Source organism: Populus trichocarpa, chromosome 5, assembly GCF_000002775.5.
Source record: "Populus trichocarpa isolate Nisqually-1 chromosome 5, P.trichocarpa_v4.1, whole genome shotgun sequence".
NCBI classification, from domain to species: domain Eukaryota; kingdom Viridiplantae; phylum Streptophyta; class Magnoliopsida; order Malpighiales; family Salicaceae; genus Populus; species Populus trichocarpa.
In genome coordinates, this window is record NC_037289.2 from 16,948,591 (window position 1) to 16,968,617 (window position 20,027).

Consider the following 20,027-nt stretch of genomic DNA (forward strand, 5'->3'; position numbering starts at 1 on the left):
TACCAAAATAATGAAAATAACAAAATAAAACCTAACCTAAACAAAAATTTAAATGACTTAGGCCTTAAAATAAACTAAAACAAAAATAAATAATAGCCCAACTAATTAAAACAAGAACAAAGTCGAATTTCATAATTTGTTGGCAGAATCAAAGCTTAACTTCAAATAAATGGTTCTCCATATTCTTGATGAATTAGAAGGCTACCATATATAACTAGAAAGCTATGGATGTCTACTTTCCAATACAACTGAAATTGTACCAAAATTTATTTTGTAGCTTCAGTTATGGCCAAAACAGTAGCTAAAGGTCAAAACTAGCAAATTAAAATTTTCTTATTCCAATCTTTCTATTATGTTTGGATGCTCCCCTACGAGCCTTCTTGACACATAAATCAAATTAATCAAGGCTTGTTCTTCATTATTTGATATCTTCTTGAAGTCCATCTTAGCTTATGTATCTTGAAGAAGTCAATTAAATGCCTCATTGAACCTCTTTACTTTAAATCTTGTGACTGGAGCCAATGGAATCTCTAATGGATCTCTTTGTGTTGAAGTTAGGATCACATAATGAAGTGGAGAGAATTTTTTAACATATGGAGGTCCTAGAGTATATGAGGGAGAAACCAATCACCATCATATTAAAGAAGAAATATTCTACTTAATGGGAATAACTAAAATGGACTTAGAAAGAGAAGAGGAAAATCAAAGATTAGTAACTCAGAAAAGATAAGGAAGAAGATGAAAGATATCATTTTTTTTTTCTTTTGGGTACACTCAAACCCTATACCAATGACTCCCCGTATTAAGGTAAGGGGCAAGGTCTATTAATAAGTATATCGATGAGTTATATGAATTGGTAGCCAAGAATGACCTGTCATGAATGAAAGAGCAATTGGTGGCACAATACTCGAGTGGATTACGGAAGTCCTTATAAGACGTGTTTTGTCAGTAGTTATTATGGTCAATTTTAGAAGCTTATTAGAGAGTCGTAGAGAAACAACAAAATAGAAAAACCAATAGGTTTTTGGAATATCCAGATTAACAAGTTTGAAATTGATCAGAATATCAAGAGTGCACGTACCAACAATCAGTGAACAACCAGTCAACCTAAACCTACTCTTTAACAAATTATAGGTTAGATTTTTGGTTTTAGTTCTTGATCTTAATGTTATATATGTTATAAGAAGGAGTATTATTATATTGAATTCTATAAGTCAGAGATTCGTCCAAGTAAGATATGTTGATAAAAGAAGAATCTAGGAAGGAAAATGTAGTGAAATGAGATTGTATGTGAAGATAGTGGTGCTATATTAGTCATTTGAAAGAATTTATTAACTCTGAAGTGTAATTTAGTTTAAGATCGGTTGTCCACTAGCATTTTTCATTCGATGTTCACCATCATAGATAAGGTGTGCAATTTAATTATCAACAATGCAGTTGTAAGAATATACTGTTAGCAGAGGTAGTAAAAAAATCATAACTCAAAATAGATAGTCATCTTAAGCCATATAAATTGACCTAGATAAAGTGAGACGGTGTGGTAATTGTGGATAAACGATATCTTATTTTATTTTCCATAGGCAAAAGGTATTATAATAATGTATGGTGTAATGTAGTTTCATGGGGTGTATGGAAAAACCATTTTTGAAGTTGGAGACTTGGTATAGGCAATTCTAACTCATGATTGATTTCTTATGGAAAATTATAAAAAGCATAGACAGAGAAGCTTGGTCCTTGTGAGGTGCTACAAAAGATAAACGATAATGCTTATTGACTTTTTTTTTTTCTAGTTATTTGAAGACTTTTGATGTTTTCAATGTTCAACATTTGCCTTCTTGTCTAATAGATGACCAAAACTCAATGATGAATTCTCTTCAACTTGTGAAGATTAAAGCAGGAGGTATCGGTAAATTAGATATGAATTTATTATATTTGGACCATATACATAATCTAGCATAAATATATTTAGACTAGATGGACAAGTCCAAGCCCAAGAAAAAAAAAACATGTTCGTACTAAATGACTTGTTTGATGGAAAGACTTATAACTTTTGATTTGATCTTTGAATCAGACTAAAATTCAATTAGGAGATTCTTTAAGTCTAGTTTTATAGGATGTTGATTCGCTTTAACTAGATATGATCGAGAAGGCCTTCAAATTAGGTCTATAAATTGTTTTTATCAATTTTGTTATTTTGCTAGTTAATTTTGAACATTTAACTTTATTTTTGGTTATGTGTTATTTTTATATTTGACAGTTCTTTTATACTGGAGACAAGGGATGTCAAATTAATCTCTATTATGTTTTCGTAGTCGGTAATGATTCTCAAAACACGAGATTGCAGTTACATGCCAGGTTTCTGTTCGCATACTGTGGCTTCCAACAATGGATTGCAGATTTCAAATGCATGGAAAGAACAGTCACACTGGAACAACCTCTTTCATAGAACACAATATATAGTATGACTGCGTGTCGTCGAATATGGGGGAACTGGGAAACAAGTGTTAGTCAATGCCCAAATAGAAGATCTTTGAATAGGTTCCTTCACTTTTGTATTTTCCCAGATCTTTTAGTCTAGGGCAAATAAACTTTAGCTATGTTAGGTAGATGTCGGCATGCTGGACAGTGTTAATTAGACTATATAGGAATAGACTGAACTGGACATATAATTATATCGTATTTTATGTTTGGTGTGCGTTGAGGATAATTTTTTCTATTTTATATTGGTAGATAATCGGACAAGATAACATAATATATTGTAATGATAATAACATTCATGGTTTTTTAATGTTTGTAGTGTAGATTATAACATATATTTAATCCAAAAATTCATTTTATTTTGTTTTTAACCATAGTTATTAAACCCGGCCCGGGGATTGACCCGGTCAAGGGACCGGGTCCCGGGTTTTATGGGTCAACCCGGGTCAACCCGGAAAAATTAAAAAAAATTAAAGTTTTAATATTTCATATGAAAAAATCTATGTAAATATAGATTATACATATTATGAAGTTTAAAATAATATTTTAAAAAGTTTTTTATCCCACATTGAAAAAACATAATTTTTTTCTTAGAAACATAGAGTATATATACTAATGAGTTTCAAATCCCACATTGAAAAGATAATATATTATCCTTTTAAGTTGAAGTATTTAAACCAAAAGGTTTTTTATCCCACATTGAAAAAACATGATTTTTTTCTTGGGAACATAGAGTATATATATTAATGGGTTTCAAATCCCACATTGAAAAGATATCATGTTATCCTTTTAAGTTGAAGTATTTAAACCAAAAAGTTTTTTATCCCACATTGAAAAAACATGGTTTTTTTCATGGGAACATAGTGTATATATATGAAAGGGTTTCAAATCCCACATTGAAAAGATACCATGTTATCCTTTTAAGTTGAAGTATTTAAACCAAAAGGTTTTTTATCCCACATTGAAAAAACATGGTTTTTTTCATGGGAACATAGTGTATATATATGAAAGGGTTTCAAATCCCACATTGGAAAGATACTATGTTATTCTTTTAAGTTGAAGTATTTAAACCAAAAGGTTTTTTATCCCACATTGAAAAAACATGGTTTTTTTCATGGGAACATAATGTATATATATGAAAGGGTTTCAAATCCCACATTGGAAAGATACCATGTTATCCTTTTAAGTAGAAGTATTTAAACCAAAAGGTTTTTTATCCCACATTGAAAAAACATGATTTTTTTCATGGGAACATAGTGTATATATATGAAAGGGCTTCAAATCTCACATTGAAAAGATATTATGTTATCCTTTTAAGTTGAAATATTTAAACCAAAAGATTTTTATCCCACATTGAAAAAACATGGTTTTTTTCATGGAAACATAGAGTATATATACTAATGGGTTTCAAATCCCACATTTGAAAAAAAAAAAAAAAAAAAAAAAAAAAAAAAAAAAAAAAACCCGGGTCTCGTCCGGGTCACCCGGGTTCCGGGTTGACCCGCCGGGTCGCCCGGGTTTGACCGGGCTGTTGCCACAGCCGGTCTTTTATTAAACCCGACCCGGTCCAGCCACCGGGTCGACCGGGTCCCGGGTCGACCCGCCGGGCCGGGCCGGGTTTAATAACTATGTTTTTAACTATCCTACGAATACATAAATATGATGTTGTTTTCGACCAAAGATCCCATATTTCAGCATTTAGTTTTTTTAATAAGTAGCGTGAAAGATAAGCTGAAACACACATTCAACAATTTTCCTTTCCTTATTCTTTTCTTGCTGAACTTTCTCAGCAACCAAACAAGCAAAGCGAAACAGAAAATCAAACTTAAGCCTTGGCTTCCACTATGATCCTAAGAATTTGAAAAGTAAAAATGAACAAAATCTTATTTTGCTTTTTATTTGGTTGTTGAGAAAATGGAAGGAAACAAAAAGAGCACCTATAGCCCTTAAGCCTCTACAGCAACTACTTTCAGCATTTCAAAAAAAAAAAAAAAAAATTAGTGTGGGAAATAAAATATGTTTACAGTTTTTATTTTCTTGTTGCATTGATTTTCGCAGCAACCAAACATGGAAGCGAAACAGGCGCATTTTATGAGAGAGAGCGACATTACTTGAGAAGAGAGTCTATCTAGTGTAGTAGAGGGAGTAAACCACCTTTTGGCATGGACACTATATAGTTCATAAATAACTACAAAAATTAATTTTTATAATATTCAAGTATATATCAAACAACTTTTGAAAAACAATTATTTTTTACAGGCCACGTTAAGTATTCGTCTTTATTCAGGCACCGTAACAACTCGTAAAGTAATGCGTAGAGCAGATATAGTTTTTCTTGAGCAAAAAAAATTGATAAATCGAGAAAATTAAAAAAAATTTAATTAAAAAAACTGAATTAAAAAAAAATCGATTAACCCCCCCCCCCCTACAGAGAGACACACGCCTTCTTCCAGTCTTTATTCTTCAATTTGTATCTCCACTCTTCAGATCTAGCATCTCAAGCTCTCATCAACACTCCCAAACCTCAGCACTCGGCAGTAGTCCATCTAAGGCTCTAAGCACTCTTTTTCATTTCTTTACTATAAGATTTCTTTCTCTGTTTGTTTTTTGTCCATACCTTGAGAATGCTTCAGAAACAACAAGATTATCTTTTTCTTTTACGCTCCAGTTCAATAAATATTCATGGGGTGGGTGTGGCTACCACCTCACTGCCTTGTATGTGGGCATAGAAAAGGGAAAGCACTGCCTGTGCAAGTCATGGCCGGCGTTGTCATCCTTACCAAGGAGATGCTGTCGAGCAACAACTATATAAAACTTTATCAGCCTCAGCTACCAAGGTTGTTGGTATACCTGCAACTTTTGCAGTTAATTATATTGAAAGCCTATTCAAATAGTTAATTTCTTGTAAATATCTTGGTTGTTTTTTTAGATGCAAGGCAACAATGGAGATGGTGTTAATGATATTGCATTGCTTATCTTTGATTTTGGTTTTTTTGGATTTTTGTCGTAAAAACCAAACTAGAAAACAGTTGGTTTAAACTGGTTTCAGTTTTTTTTATTTTTTCAAAATCCCAGTTTAGATGTTTTTTATAGATAAAAATCAAATCGAACCAAAAATCATCCCTCACTAGTTTTCCTAGAAATTGTCAAACCTCACAGATCCCCAAGAGCCAAGTGATTTAGAGCCCTCGTCCTGGGGAAGAAATTGTCAAACCTCACAAATTCTGAATATCAGAAATGTCACCTGATCCTTTTTCCTATAAAACTCACTTCAAAAACAAATATAATTCATTCCATCTATTCAGTTCTTATCAACAAATTCACAGAATGAAACTCCTAAACTTGGTCATTTTCCTCATATTCCATATTACTTCGCTTCACTTGTGTGTTGAGTCGACAGATTCATCTCACCCACAGGATCCTTACTCATGTGCTTCTGCTTCACAACCTCCATACTCGTGTGATTCATCAGACCCATCAACAAAGACGTATGATTTTTGCAAAACCACGCTGCCTATAAGCCGAAGAGCAGAAGACCTTGTCTCTAGACTAACGTTTGAGGAAAAGGCAACGCAGCTTGTTGACACATCCCCGGCAATTCCGAGGCTTGGCATTCCTGCCTATGAATGGTGGTCGGAAGGATTACACGGCATTGGTTTTCTGACCAGGGTGCAACAAGGCATCAGTTTTTTCAATAGAACCATTCAGCATGCCACAAGCTTCCCTCAAGTCATTCTCACTGCTGCTTCTTTTGATGCCCATATATGGTATCGCATTGGTCAAGTAAGTGTATGTTTGGGATGTGGTTAAACATGTTTAGAATTTTTTTTTATTAACTTTTTTTTTAATATTTTAGATATGTTAATATTAAAAATAAATTTATTAAAAAATATTATTTTTATATATTTATAGGAAAAAAAACACATCCATAGCTATATTTTTCTTATTCATTTCCGTACGCAAAAGATTCAGCTTTATCACTTCAATTCATTAAAAAAAGAAAAACAGAGGTCAACATCCAAGTCCTGATATTCAAAATGGAGTTGGGAGTACAATTGTAAAAGTAAATGGATGTGTCTGGAATTTCTTTTCTTTTCTTTCCACCTCTTGTGATCACTCATTTGTGAATGGATTCTTGAAGGCGACTGGTAAAGAAGCAAGAGCCTTATACAATGCTGGACAAGTTACAGGCTTGGGATTTTGGGCACCAAACGTCAACATATTTAGAGACCCTAGATGGGGAAGAGGGCAAGAGACACCTGGAGAAGATCCATTGGTTGTGGGGAAGTATGGAGCGTCATTTGTCAGAGGAGTTCAGGGGGACTCTTTTGAAGGAGAGTCGACCCTTGGTGACCATCTTCAAGCTTCAGCTTGTTGCAAGCATTATACTGCCCACGACTTGGACAATTGGAATGGCGTGAATAGGTTCAGATTTAACGCTATAGTAAGTGAAATGCATTGGTTTAAGAACCTGATGTGTTTAAATAGTTTTTTTTTTTAATAATATAAAAAGTGGTGAGAAATCGGGTTGTTCAGTTCTGCTCTTATATATGATTTTTTTTTTAATTTATGGCCATATCCCAGTAGTTTTAACTTGATGTATAATGTGCGTTTTAAGGTTTTTGTGTTAAATGAAATTCTCTGCTATGTCATTTACATGCAAGCACCATTTTCTTGGCGCAGGTCACATTGCAGGACATGGCAGATACGTACCAGCCTCCATTCAGAAGTTGCGTACAAGAAGGAAAAGCTAGCGGGATAATGTGTTCTTACAACGAAATTAATGGAATCCCAAGCTGTGCACATTACGATCTCTTGACTAAGACACTCAGACAAGAGTGGGGCTTCTACGGGTAATAAGATAAAATAAATGTTCCAATGATGGGAATGAAAATTATTTAAGAAACAAAATTATGCAAGATCATTGTTGAAAAAATATAGGTACATCACGTCTGATTGCGATGCCGTCAACGTCCTACATGTTGAGCAAAAATACGCTAAAACACCAGAAGATGCAGTGGCCGATGCGCTTAAATCTGGTATTGTGACTCTCTCCTTTTGCCTTGCTATACTAGAATTTGTATTTATATGCAAGTTAAATGAACAGATCAAATAAGAAAGAGGTGGTTGGTATAAATGTTCAATGAAGGAAAGAATAATGTGGTCCACAAGTGGAAATTCTCAGAGTATCTGCAGATCTGGGCAATATAGTTGTCAAGAAAATCCCAGGAAAGGAATTCCCTCGAGATTGTATGTACTTCTAAGTAGCATCTCGTTTAGGCAAAGCTAAAACTAACTGGTCTCAACATGAAAGTATCCCTTGCATTTTTCCTGTAATAATTAACATATTAAGGAACTGTCGCGCTTCACAGTAGAATGAGATAGGATTGTGTGACTCACCAAAGGACCAATCAAACAGCTTCAACAGCTATGGTTAAAGAACTTGTTTCAACTTCCGAATTCAGAGAGACGACTTACGAAATGCATAAAAAAAAACTGTAGCTTGTTCCTGTCTTCTAATCTCTCAGAGAACGAATTTCAGGGATGGATGTGGAATGTTCAACCTCTGCAAGATCAAAAGATTTCCCTGTTAGTTACTTAAGGAACTACACCAAATCAGCTGTTGAAAAGAAAAAAGTGACAGTAAGTGAAATAGACAGAGCCCTTCACAACCTCTTCTCTACGAGGATGAGATTAGGACTATTCAATGGCGATCCCACCAAACAGCTCTACAGCGATATTGGTCCAGACCAAGTCTGTTCCCAAGAACATCAGGCTCTAGCCCTTGAAGCAGCTCTAGATGGCATTGTCCTACTAAAGAATGCTGATAGGCTTCTTCCTCTTTCAAAATCAGGAATCTCTTCTCTTGCAGTTATAGGCCCCAATGCGCACAATTCAACAAACCTTCTTGGGAATTATTTTGGTCCAGCCTGCAAAAATGTTACGATATTGGAAGGATTGCGGAACTATGTTAGTTCTGCCTCGTATGAAAAAGGTTGCAATAATGTTTCGTGCACTTCAGCTGCAAAGAAGAAACCAGTAGAAATGGCACAAACGGAAGATCAAGTGATATTAGTAATGGGACTGGATCAAAGTCAAGAGAAGGAGAGGCTTGATCGTATGGACTTGGTGCTCCCAGGGAAGCAGCCAACGCTAATAACTGCTGTAGCAAAAGCTGCCAAAAGACCTATTGTTCTGGTGCTTCTTGGTGGAAGTCCAATGGATGTAACTTTTGCAAAGAATAATCGAAAAATTGGGAGCATTTTATGGGCTGGTTATCCAGGTCAAGCTGGAGCAACTGCACTAGCGCAGATTATATTTGGCGAGCACAACCCAGGTGAAGTATTACGATGCTTGGACAGTGTAATTTGGTCCTTAATTCAACTAGAAAGAGGCGGTGCATATTCTACTGCTAAATTATTTTCAATTGAATGATGTTCATCTTGCTGCAATGCAGGAGGGAGATTACCAATGACTTGGTATCCGCAAGATTTCACCAAAGTACCAATGACAGACATGAGAATGCGTCCTCAACCATCTACAGGAAATCCTGGCCGTACTTACAGATTCTACGAAGGGGAGAAGGTTTTCGAATTCGGGTATGGTCTCAGCTACTCAGACTATTCTTATACGTTTGCCTCTGTTGCACAGAACCAGTTGAACGTGAAAGATTCAAGCAATCAGCAGTCTGAGAACTCAGAGACTCCTGGATACAAGCTAGTTTCAGACATTGGTGAAGAACAATGTGAAAATATCAAGTTTAAAGTCACCGTCAGTGTTAAAAACGAGGGACAGATGGCAGGTAAGCATCCTGTATTGCTTTTTGCGAGGCACGCAAAGCCTGGAAAGGGAAGGCCAATCAAAAAGTTGGTTGGATTCCAAACTGTGAAATTAGGTGCAGGAGAGAAAACTGAAATTGAATATGAGTTGAGCCCTTGTGAGCACCTCAGCAGTGCTAACGAAGATGGTGTGATGGTGATGGAAGAAGGATCTCAAATCTTGCTTGTTGGAGACAAGGAACACCCAGTCACTATTATAGTCTGATAATCGATGATGATTCTTCAACCGCAGAGGATTGCAATTTTGATCGCAAATAATGGCTCGTAAGTAAATGATATATAGAAAATCACTATCTCCTGTGTTCTAGCATGCCTAAAGTTATACTGCCTACCTCCAAAACACACACCGATGGAAGTTTGAAGTAGTTCGATGCAAATGTGTCCATCATTAATTTTGTTCTATTTTTTTAAAAAATATTTTTTATTTAAAAAAATATTAAAAAAATATTTTTTTTATATTTTAAAAATTATTTTTAACATCAGTACATCCAAATAATCTGAAAATATATAAAAAAAATATTAATTTAAAATAAAAAAAAATAAAAAATTTTCAACGCTTCTAAAACACAATGCCAAACACTTCTAGCAAAGTTAGAAGGCAAAATCATTGTTCTCTCCTTAATGAACAGTAACGTGTATATTTTTTTTTGTTTTTTTTCTTACTTTTTCTTACTTGCTATTTTTTTAATTTATTTTCATTTACATGCATTGAGTTTTATTGGAAACTGTAATTTTTTATATATTTGGATTTTCTTTATACGAGATTATCTTAGTTTTAAAAAAACATTTAGAAATTGAGTTTTCTTATTTATTTCGGTTTTTTTATAAGAGGGTTATTGTGGTCTCGAAAAAATATTTCAGTATTGGATTGATGCTCAGTTTTACGATCATCTATTTTTTTCTATTATATTATTAAATAAAAAATGATCTATCATATTTTAAATAAAAAATAGTTCCAAATAAAACATAATTATTATGAATTGCACTTGTGATTTATTTCAATTTATTTTTATAGGGTTATTATAATTTTAGAAAAACATACCGTTATTGTATTGGTGCTTGATTTTTTTAGCATATATTTTTTTTATCATATTATTAAATAAAAAATTATTCCAGAAAAAACATAATTATTTGGTTTTTAAGCTTCATGATTTATTTCAATTTATTTTTTTATGAGGTTATCGTGGTTTCATAAAAACATCTCAGTATTGGATTGATACTTGATTTTGCAATCGTTTATTTTTTATTATATAATTAAATAAAAATAATTTCAAAGAAAAAACAAAGTTATTAAATTCAATGAAGTTCATGATCCAATTATAGATTTAACGGACTAATTTAAGTTGACTTGAGTTGATCTAATGTGTTGTTATCTCAATATATTTTTAACAAAAGATATCATTTTAAAAATATTTTTAAAATCAAATCATGTTTTTACCAATCGTTCGAATTTTCTTTAACTTGTCAAATCTATTAAATCACACTAAAAAACTTTTTTACAATGTAATTTAAAATTCAAGTAAGCATGAAATATAATCAAAAGGTTTCAGTTTAACAAGTTGGGTTGGGTTTACTAATATTATTAAAAAGTTTCTGTATTAGCACGATCTGAGATCCTTCTTCGATCGCCATCAACATGTAATTTAAAACTCGAGCCAGTCACAATTCATAGTTCCATACGAGGTACTGATTCTTCAAAGAAGGTGGCTGCAGCGGAAATGAACTGGAATCTTGTTACATGAATGGCTTCCAGAAAATGGTCTGCTGATTTCAGTTGCCTGGGACAAATATGCCATTTTTTTCCCATGATGCACTGCAGAAAGCTCTGAAATGGCCTTGTAAAAGCAACTGTTTGATGTGTGGCAGACCTAAAATTACAGTGGAAATGTGCAAGCGCATCGTCGGTAGGAAATACTTAAAATGGTTGACACATAACCTTATTAAACAATCCAAGGTATCCTGACTCAGGTTGGATGAACCAACTATTGTGACTAAATAGTGCGCACTGCAATAACACCAAAGCTGAAATCGAAATATTTTCACTAATTCTAAATAAATGATTGCCTCGTAATTACATGCTGTAAAAAGGCACTCACTTAAGCGCTACAAGCGTCGAACATTGAATTTGAATGAACCGCTGCCTAGACAAGCACCTAAAAAGTGGGTGTCAAGTGTTAAAGCTAGCGACAGCTTAAAAAACATCATTTTTTCGGATTTTTTTTAATTAATTTATATTTTGAGCTTTTTTTTTTTATTTTTCCACATGAAATAATTCATGGGTATTTTCATAAAATAAAAAATCAAAGCAAAGATTAGGATAAAAATAAAATAAAAAATTCATTAAAGTGAAAGACAAAGACTAGGAAGGGAATGCTAGAATATAAATACCATGCACACTTTTATTTTTCAACTTTGATGTTTAAAACAGTCAGAGAACAATAGAAGTATAGAATAAGTAATACTTTAATTTTTTTTTTCTTTGGTGCTCTATATTTTATTATTTGTCTTCCTTCTATTTCTTTCTCACTTAATTTCTTTCTTCTACACTTTTTTTTTCCCTCTCTCTATCTCTCCATGCTATTCCTTCTCTCTCTTTTCATATGTCCATTTTAATGGTATTATGCTGCCAAAATTTCTAACTTCCTAGTTTTTTTTCTTTGTTCTTGCTGTGATTTTTAAACTTTAGTTGATTTCATGTACCTACATTCATAGTTCATATATAAATTAATTAAATTAGTTAGTACTTAGTACTTGACATATATTCAGTAAATTAAAATTATGTTCAACAAGAGAGATCCTGCGTAGAAGTATAACTTTTTTTTTAAAAAAAAAAACTTAAGGATTCAAATGCTATCACACGCAAATTTTGTGAGAAAACATCGAAGGGTGGAGTTTTTCGAGCAAAACAACATCAAATTAGAACATATAAAAATGTTGTAGCTTGCAAGAATTGTCCTCCTGAAGTGAAGGAGGAGTTGAAAGCTTACATGGAAGCAAGGAAGACACAAAAGGTTGCATCATATGGTCACCCATCTAAATTTGATGAAGTTAAAGCTCTAGGGGATGATGTAGCACACGAGATATGTTCAACTTCACTTGGTAAAAGAGTAAGTGAAGAAAGTGGTTAACAAGATAGTGGAAATAAAGCAAAGGGTTAGGGACCAATGGATTTGTTTATGATCCCAAAATAAGACAAGAAGTCAAGTTGAGGCAAATAAGCATAAATGATGATTGTGACAAAGAATCAAGAGCTAGAACAATTTAATATATAGCTTGCCTTTTGTTTTTATCAAATAGTGATTGCATTCAACGTTGCTCATTTGAAAAGTTTTAAGAAAATGGTTGAAATTATTGGAAGATATGGGTCAAGTTTGAAACCTCCTAGTTATCAATCTAGGAACCCAATTGGCTGAAATCAAGGGTGAAATTGAAGAGATTTGAAAGTTTAATGGTCAATTAGGGGTTAAATTGAAAAATCTGAAACCAAGGACCAAAATGAAAAGGCGCTGAAATCTGGTGCTAAAATTGAAGTTCGTTAAGGGCAAAATTGAACAAAATTCGAAGTTTTTAAGCTAATCAAGGGTGTAATTGAGAGAAATAAAAAAATGAAGTATTAAAATGAACTTTACCAAAACAACACCATTTTGGGGTTGACTATTCATCTTCTTCTTCAGCTTTTCATCGAAAAAGCTGCTCGAGTGACCTCCTTCTTGAGGCGTTTAATGCTTCATCCCTCCACCAAATTGGACAAAACTTACATACAAATGATGGCTTGACACCTGACTACACGTGAGTGTGATCAATCTGGCTGATTGACGTTACAACGATTGTGGCATCGCCCTAAAGTAGCCAACCCGACCAGCAATTTTCCTGCAACAAATCTGACAACCCATGATAGCTACTTTGAGTCAACGATTGGGATCCTTCCGGGTTGAATTAAAAGTCAAGATTTGGCACCAGTAAAGACAAAACATCCCTCTTCCACCCCTTATAAATAGGAGTGGATTTCATAGCCTGAGGATGAAGAAAATCGGGTGCAAAAATTAAAAAAAAGTCTCCCTCCTAGTTTTTCTGCCATTTTTCTTTCCCTCTCTCTCTACCGTTTCAGCCACCAACCGTCATTACCACTGGCTTGTCTCCACCACAAGTCACTAGCATAACCACCAACCGACCATCTCATATCAAGAGGAGCCACCACAAGCTTCTCTCTCTTCTTTGCCAACCTCTCATTTTTCCTCACAATGAAAAGTTTCTCTTTCTTCTTCCCATTTCCTCTAACAGTGCCACTACACTTCTCCCTTTCCACTGATTATTCTCTTTCTTCCTTCATAGCGGCGGTGGCAGCGGCAGCACCGACTCCTCTACCAATGTTTTGTCGACTTCCCGAACCAGCAGCTCCTTCCACGCCAGGTAAGCCTCCCCCTCTCTTCTTGTTCTTCTTCCCCCTTCTCCTGTTTCACTGCATGTAAACAATGGAACATCAATTATAATTCACATTCCATTATTCATGCAACTTAGTCACTAGGCTAGGCCAGTGATTAAGTTGTGTTGGGTTGGGCTAGTGACTAAGTTACGTTGGGCTGAACCTATTTCAGCCCAGCCTAAATGGTTGGACAAGGTCCAGCCCACCCAAAAAACACAAAGGCTATTACGCCGTCAATTGGCCCAAACTAGTCAGGCTAGACCTATTCCAGCCCAGCCCAATAAAAAAATGGTCATGTTTATTGAGTCGCCAATCGGCCTAACCAGACTCGGTTGGGTCTAGTACAGGTGGCTGGGTCAGCCCAGCCTAATATATTTAATAATAATATAATGAAATTATAATAATAAAAAATAAAAAATCCTAAAAATTCTGAGGATCATTTTAAAAAATATTTGTGGATCCCCTCGCATGCTTTTTCAATAATTTTGCATAATATCGGGCTATAAACTTACATTGGAAGATACAGATCCGATATTAAAAACACTTGTTTTCCTTTGAAATTTCAAAAACAAAAAAAAATCAAAAATAAAAAAAAATAGATTTTCATCTAATTTTTTGTTTTGTTTTGTATACAGCTAAATCCTAAAAGTTTTTCTTTTCCAAGCATATTTTCTAAAAGATAAAAATCACATAACTTTTATCATACTTAAAAAAAGGATATCATGATCAGTTTATAATTATCCATTAGACATTGGCCAAAATATAAGAAACCCATAACAATTCTTCTGTTAGGAGTGTTAAGAATTAGTTTTATTTAGGAAATAAATGTGATGCTATAATTGGGACTTTAGAATGGCTAAGATTCCATCCAATTAGGTAGAGACTCTTTTACGAAAAGAGATCTGCCTTGGACCTTAGACGAGACCAAAAAATAGAAATTTGACCTAAAAAACAATCAAACAATAATGTAGCTTATCTTAGGTAAGGTGCACAGAGGGTGCTGTGTTTTTTTCTTGCACAACTAGTCTCTTACCCGTACTTTCGCAGGCCATAAGTTTCCTAGTAACCATAATATTATGTGGCGACTCTTGAACTTTATAATCATAACTTTATGATTATACCAAAAACTCTTTCCTTTCCCAACACCACCTTTTAGAAGGCATGAAAAGCATGTCGTTCGACGTCACCTCGCGACATTAAAAACGAGTGGGGCTATACAAATGATTTGTTGAAAGGGCATAGAGAGGAATGAGCAAAACATGGTTGTTCTATTATGTCATAAATCAATTTTAGGTTCCCCAAAATTGTTCAAAAAAAAATGAAAGAAAGATAAAAGGACAAGGGAGAGTGAATCGAAGGTTGAAGGACCAAATTAAAACAAGTGGCTAAGGTTGTGAGCCCAATTGCAACAATGGACGATCTAATTAAAGAAACAAATGAGAATTTAGGATCAAATTAAAGAAAGATATTCAATGTTGGGGGAGACTTACAAAATAATTAAGTTCTGGGATTAATTGAACTTTTGATGAGCCTAATTGATTTAATCAAGAGCTTAATCAAAAGCAAAATTAAGTTAGAAAGTCAGTTCAGCTAAAATTAAAAGAATTAAAAGTGCAATGACTTAATTAGACTTTTAATGGGTCAAATTAATTTTATTAAAGACTTAATTGGTGAAACAATAAATTTGAAAGATTAATTTAAGCTTAATTGACAAGATTGGAATTTTGAAGGACCAATTTTAATATCTACAAGCTTAGTGGATGAAATAAAGGGTGAAGTTGCAAGAAACAGAAGTTCTGGTGACCAGTTTTGAAGTTTTATAAATTAATTGACTCAAGCAAGGGTGAAATCAAATGGATCCTTAAAGATTAGGTCTAATTAAGGATTCAATTGAAAAGTTTCAAGAGTTTAGGGACCAAATTGAAAATAGATAATTTAGGTAAAAACCTTAATTTCCCCTCCAATGAATGATAGGTCATTTAATTTATAAACCTAGACCCTAAATGACATGTCATTTAGATACTATTCATTGTATTCTTCCCAAAAACAAAAGAGAAAGATGTCCAAGTATCCACTTTTTAGGGTTGTGATTGATATTTGAACATTAAATATTGATGCATGAATTATGTTTGTGTTTGTGTTTGTGTTTGTGTTGATTCACTTGAAATAATATGTAATTTGAATATAATTTATAAAATTAACAAGATTTGATGTTTGATTGTTTGTCTGTTCGATTATTAAGTTTGTGAATAGTGAAAGAATAATTATTTTTAAATTGGTATCTTGTTTGATTTAAAATACATTATTGTGTTTTTCCAAACAAACTCTAAATAATTTTCAAAAATTCTGAAAAAAAATTCAAGACCATTTTAGAATTATTTATGGATCGCTCGCATGTTTTTCCAATCATTTCATTTAATATCAAGGTTGTAGATTTACACTATAAGATATTGGCCTGACATTAGAAATATATATTTTTCTTCAAAATCTAAAAAATAATACAAAAATTCCTTATTTAAAAAATAAAAAAATATGTTTTTAATTATGTGCATATAGTCGAATTCAAAAACAAAATTCATGCATATTTTATAAAACAAAATTGTACTTTTATTATACTTTAAAAAGTACAAAAAAATTAGTCAATGAGTATCATAAGCAATTTATGATTATATATTAAGATTTAGCCAAAATTTCAAAAATGCTATAAAAAATATTTTTTTAATTAATAATTGGGGTATGAATTTTACAACGTAATGCATACTCCTGATATTAAATTAAATGATTGACAAAAATAAAATATTAGGAATTAATTGAAGACTTTAATATTTGAAGATATAAAATTACATTGTAAAGTATATCCTCGGGTATTAAAGATATGAAGTAGAAATAAATACACCATTAAAATTACATTATAAAGTTTTAGCCTGAAAAGATAAGGATCTCTTTACTGAGAAGGATCTCTCTTGAATCTTAGATGGACCAACAAATAGAAACAAGACTTAGAAAAAAACATCATTCAACAATGCACCTTACCATAGGTAGGGTGCATTAGGGGTCGTGCGTCTTCCCCTTGCACAACTAGTCCCTTTACTTAGATTTAGGGGTGATCATTTTCGGTTCGGTTCGGTTTTTATCAAAAAAAGAAACCAAACCGAATTTAAAAAAAAACGACCGGTTTTGGTTCGATTTGGTTTTTTAGGAAAAAACCGGTTTGACTCAGTTTTTTTGGCTTGGCTCGATTTTGGCTCGGTTTTTTTCCCATTTGGCTCGGGTTTTTTCTGGTTCTTTTTTTGGTTTTAGGCTTATAAAACCGAACCGAACCGGTCGGATTTTTTAAAATTTTAATCGGTTTAATCGGGTTTTTTTCACGGTTCGGTTTTTTCAGTTATTTTTTTCTGGTTTTCTTGGTTTAATCGGTTTTTCAATTTTTTTGCTCTCCCCTACTTAGATTCTCGCAGACCATTAGGTTTTCTAGTGACTATTCCGGGAGGAAATCATAATTTTATGATTTATCACAATTCATCCAAAATCCCTTAATCCAGGAGGAAAACCCATCATTCAACATCGTGCATGCCATGACATATTATATCGGGTGGATGGATGGATAAAGAAATAGAAGCATAATCAACTTTATGGTTAATTGCCTTTTAAGTTTCATGTTTTTTTAGTCTATTGATGGATTATCTTTTGCAAAATCCAGTGAGTAGACATTTGAGTTACTTGATAGATTTGTGTAGCAAATTGAAGAGAGCAATGGTGTCCAAGTAATCACTGACAATGAAAGTAATGATGTGTAAGCTGGTAAGTAGTTATTTATTAATTTGTATGTTGTAATTTAGATTCTTATTTTAATTAATTAATTAATTATGTTATATTTCTAAAATTGTATAAAATTTTATGTTTGAATTTTTGTTATTACAATTAGGTAAGTTGTTATAAGCAAAGAGGAAACATTTGTTTTGGACTTCATGTGTAATTTATTGTTTGGATTTTATGTTCAAGAAAACTATACAAATAACCTTTTTGTTAATGGATTTCTTTTAACCACCATGATGCATTAAATATGATGAGGGAATTTATGAAGAAAAGAGATTTGATGAAGCATGGATTTACTCAATTTGCAACAAGTTTTCTTACTTTGCAACGAGCACACAAACAAAAGCATAATCTTAGAAATATATTCATAAAAAAAAAGTGGGAAATGAGTAAATGGACATAGAAAGTTAAGGGGAAAAGAGAAATTAAATCATTTTGATGTCATCCTTTTGGAGTCATGTGATTTATATTCTTAAAGTGATGGGTTCTCTTGTAGGAGTTCCTTGGCTTGCAAACAATGAGGAAAGGCAATAATGAGATACATTTATGAAGCTATGGATAGGGCTAAAGAAACAATCCATTACTCTTTTAATAATAATAAAGAAAAATACAAGCAGATATTTAATATCATTAACGAAAGATGGGAATGTCAACTTCATCATCCATTATATCCAACATACCATTACTTGAATCCTCAATTATTTTATAAAGATTCATATATTGAAACTAATCAAGAAGTGGTCAGGGGTTATATCAATGCAATGAAAAATTGGTTCGTGATAGTGATGTTCAAGGTATAAACATGAGTGAGTTGTTGGTATACAAGCGAGCTGAATGAATTTTTGGAAATTGAATAAATAAACACAAAGTCTCCTGGTAAAATTTATTAGTTTTTTTTAAACAATTATTACATTCAACCTTTAAAATTAAAATTATTTGTTCATAATTTTTAGAGTTTAATGGTAGAGCTTTTTTGGAAGTTCCACTCTAAATTTACAAAATTAGCTATCAAAATCTTGAGCTTAACTTATAGTGCAGCAAGTTGTGAACACCATTGGAATGTGTTTGAACATGTAAGCACTTTGACTTGTAAGTTTTATGCTTATAGTTAATTAGAGAATTCTTGAAGTTGATACTTTTTTTATTTTTTTATCATAAAAAAATAATTAATCTTAACTTTATTGTATATTTTAATTCTACATATTCATACAAAGAAAAGAAATCGACTAGAGAATAAAAGATTATAAGATTTAGTATATGTTAAATACAATAAAGCACTTAAAGTTCATCATGATTTGAGGAATTTTATTGATCTTGTTTAAATGTAAGATAATGATGATTGCAACGAATGGTTGGTTTGGATGATGGGGGCTAATATAAAGAATAATATTGTAGCAAACGATGGATTGGTGTTTGATGAAGACATTTTAACTTGAGACGATATGACAAGAGCAATTGGAGTTGAAGAGCCAAAAACAAATACTTGGCAGCATACAAAGTTGAGAAGTGTAGGAATATCTAGTGTTAGGACAACACATAAGGAGGAATCAAGTTCTAATTCTAAACAAATCCAGTATGGTTGGAGAGATTAGAATTTGGGTTATAATAATGAAATAGAGGATATGGAGGACTCAAGTGAAGGAGAGGTAAGCATGGATGAAAATGTTTTTGAAGATTAATGAATAATGATAATGATATTTAAGTTTGTTTCTTAATCTATTTTGCTACTTACTACTTTAAATTATCTTATCTTGTTTTAAAGGTGAATATATATATAACGTGTTTTAAGGTGAAAATGTTTTCGAGCGTCTACACCTGCACCTTGGTCATCTTACAAGCTTGACAGTTTTTAGCATGCTTTCACTTTTGACAACAATGCATAATTAGCAGTGTGAAAAAAGAAAGGCCATAATTTTAAAGAATACAAGAAAAATATATAGAAATGGGATTTCCCCATCGCTATCTTAAACACATATTGTAAGAAGGTTTATTTGTCACAAGTCATAATAAGAGTAATAGAGGCAAAATCAAAGTATATGCTACTAATGTATGAGTTTCCCTAGCAAGGAAACAATAGTTGACGCTTGCAACATTCCCGCCGCTTCTGAATATGGCAAAAACAAAGCCAAGGTCATCCTTTGCTTTCATGTCATTGCAGGAACAATTATCTCTTTTGCTCTATTTGAGTGTGTGTGTGTGTGTGATCACAAAATTCATGTGTATGTTCACTGAAAATGATCTTATTGACACGACCAAAGAGTTAATGTCTTCTCCCAAATGTAGGAGTGTCGAAGTAATAAATAACCCGGCAAGACCGGTGTTGAACCACAAGGAGGTTAACTGTATAAACTACAAATAAATAAATAAATAATAACAGAAAAGGAGTTGAAGAGAGCTTTGAGATGTGATATTGATTTAAGGATTAAACAAGGATAAAATAATTGTCAAGGTTAGAGGATCCACCAATGATA

The 20,027-nt window shown here is 32.9% G+C and overlaps 1 protein-coding gene across 1 annotated transcript; it reads left to right on the forward strand.

Annotated features, from left to right (window-relative positions):
• Positions 1–4,896: 4,896 nt before the first annotated feature.
• LOC18099521 (probable beta-D-xylosidase 7) lies at positions 4,897–9,612 on the forward strand. The gene is made up of 6 exons (XM_006383429.3): positions 4,897–6,261; positions 6,620–6,922; positions 7,162–7,331; positions 7,420–7,517; positions 8,021–8,815; positions 8,936–9,612. Exons 1-6 carry the CDS (start codon positions 5,716–5,718, stop codon positions 9,520–9,522), a joined length of 2,499 nt encoding a protein of 832 aa, XP_006383491.3. The 5' UTR covers positions 4,897–5,715; the 3' UTR covers positions 9,523–9,612.
• The last annotated feature ends 10,415 nt before the right edge of the window (positions 9,613–20,027 follow it).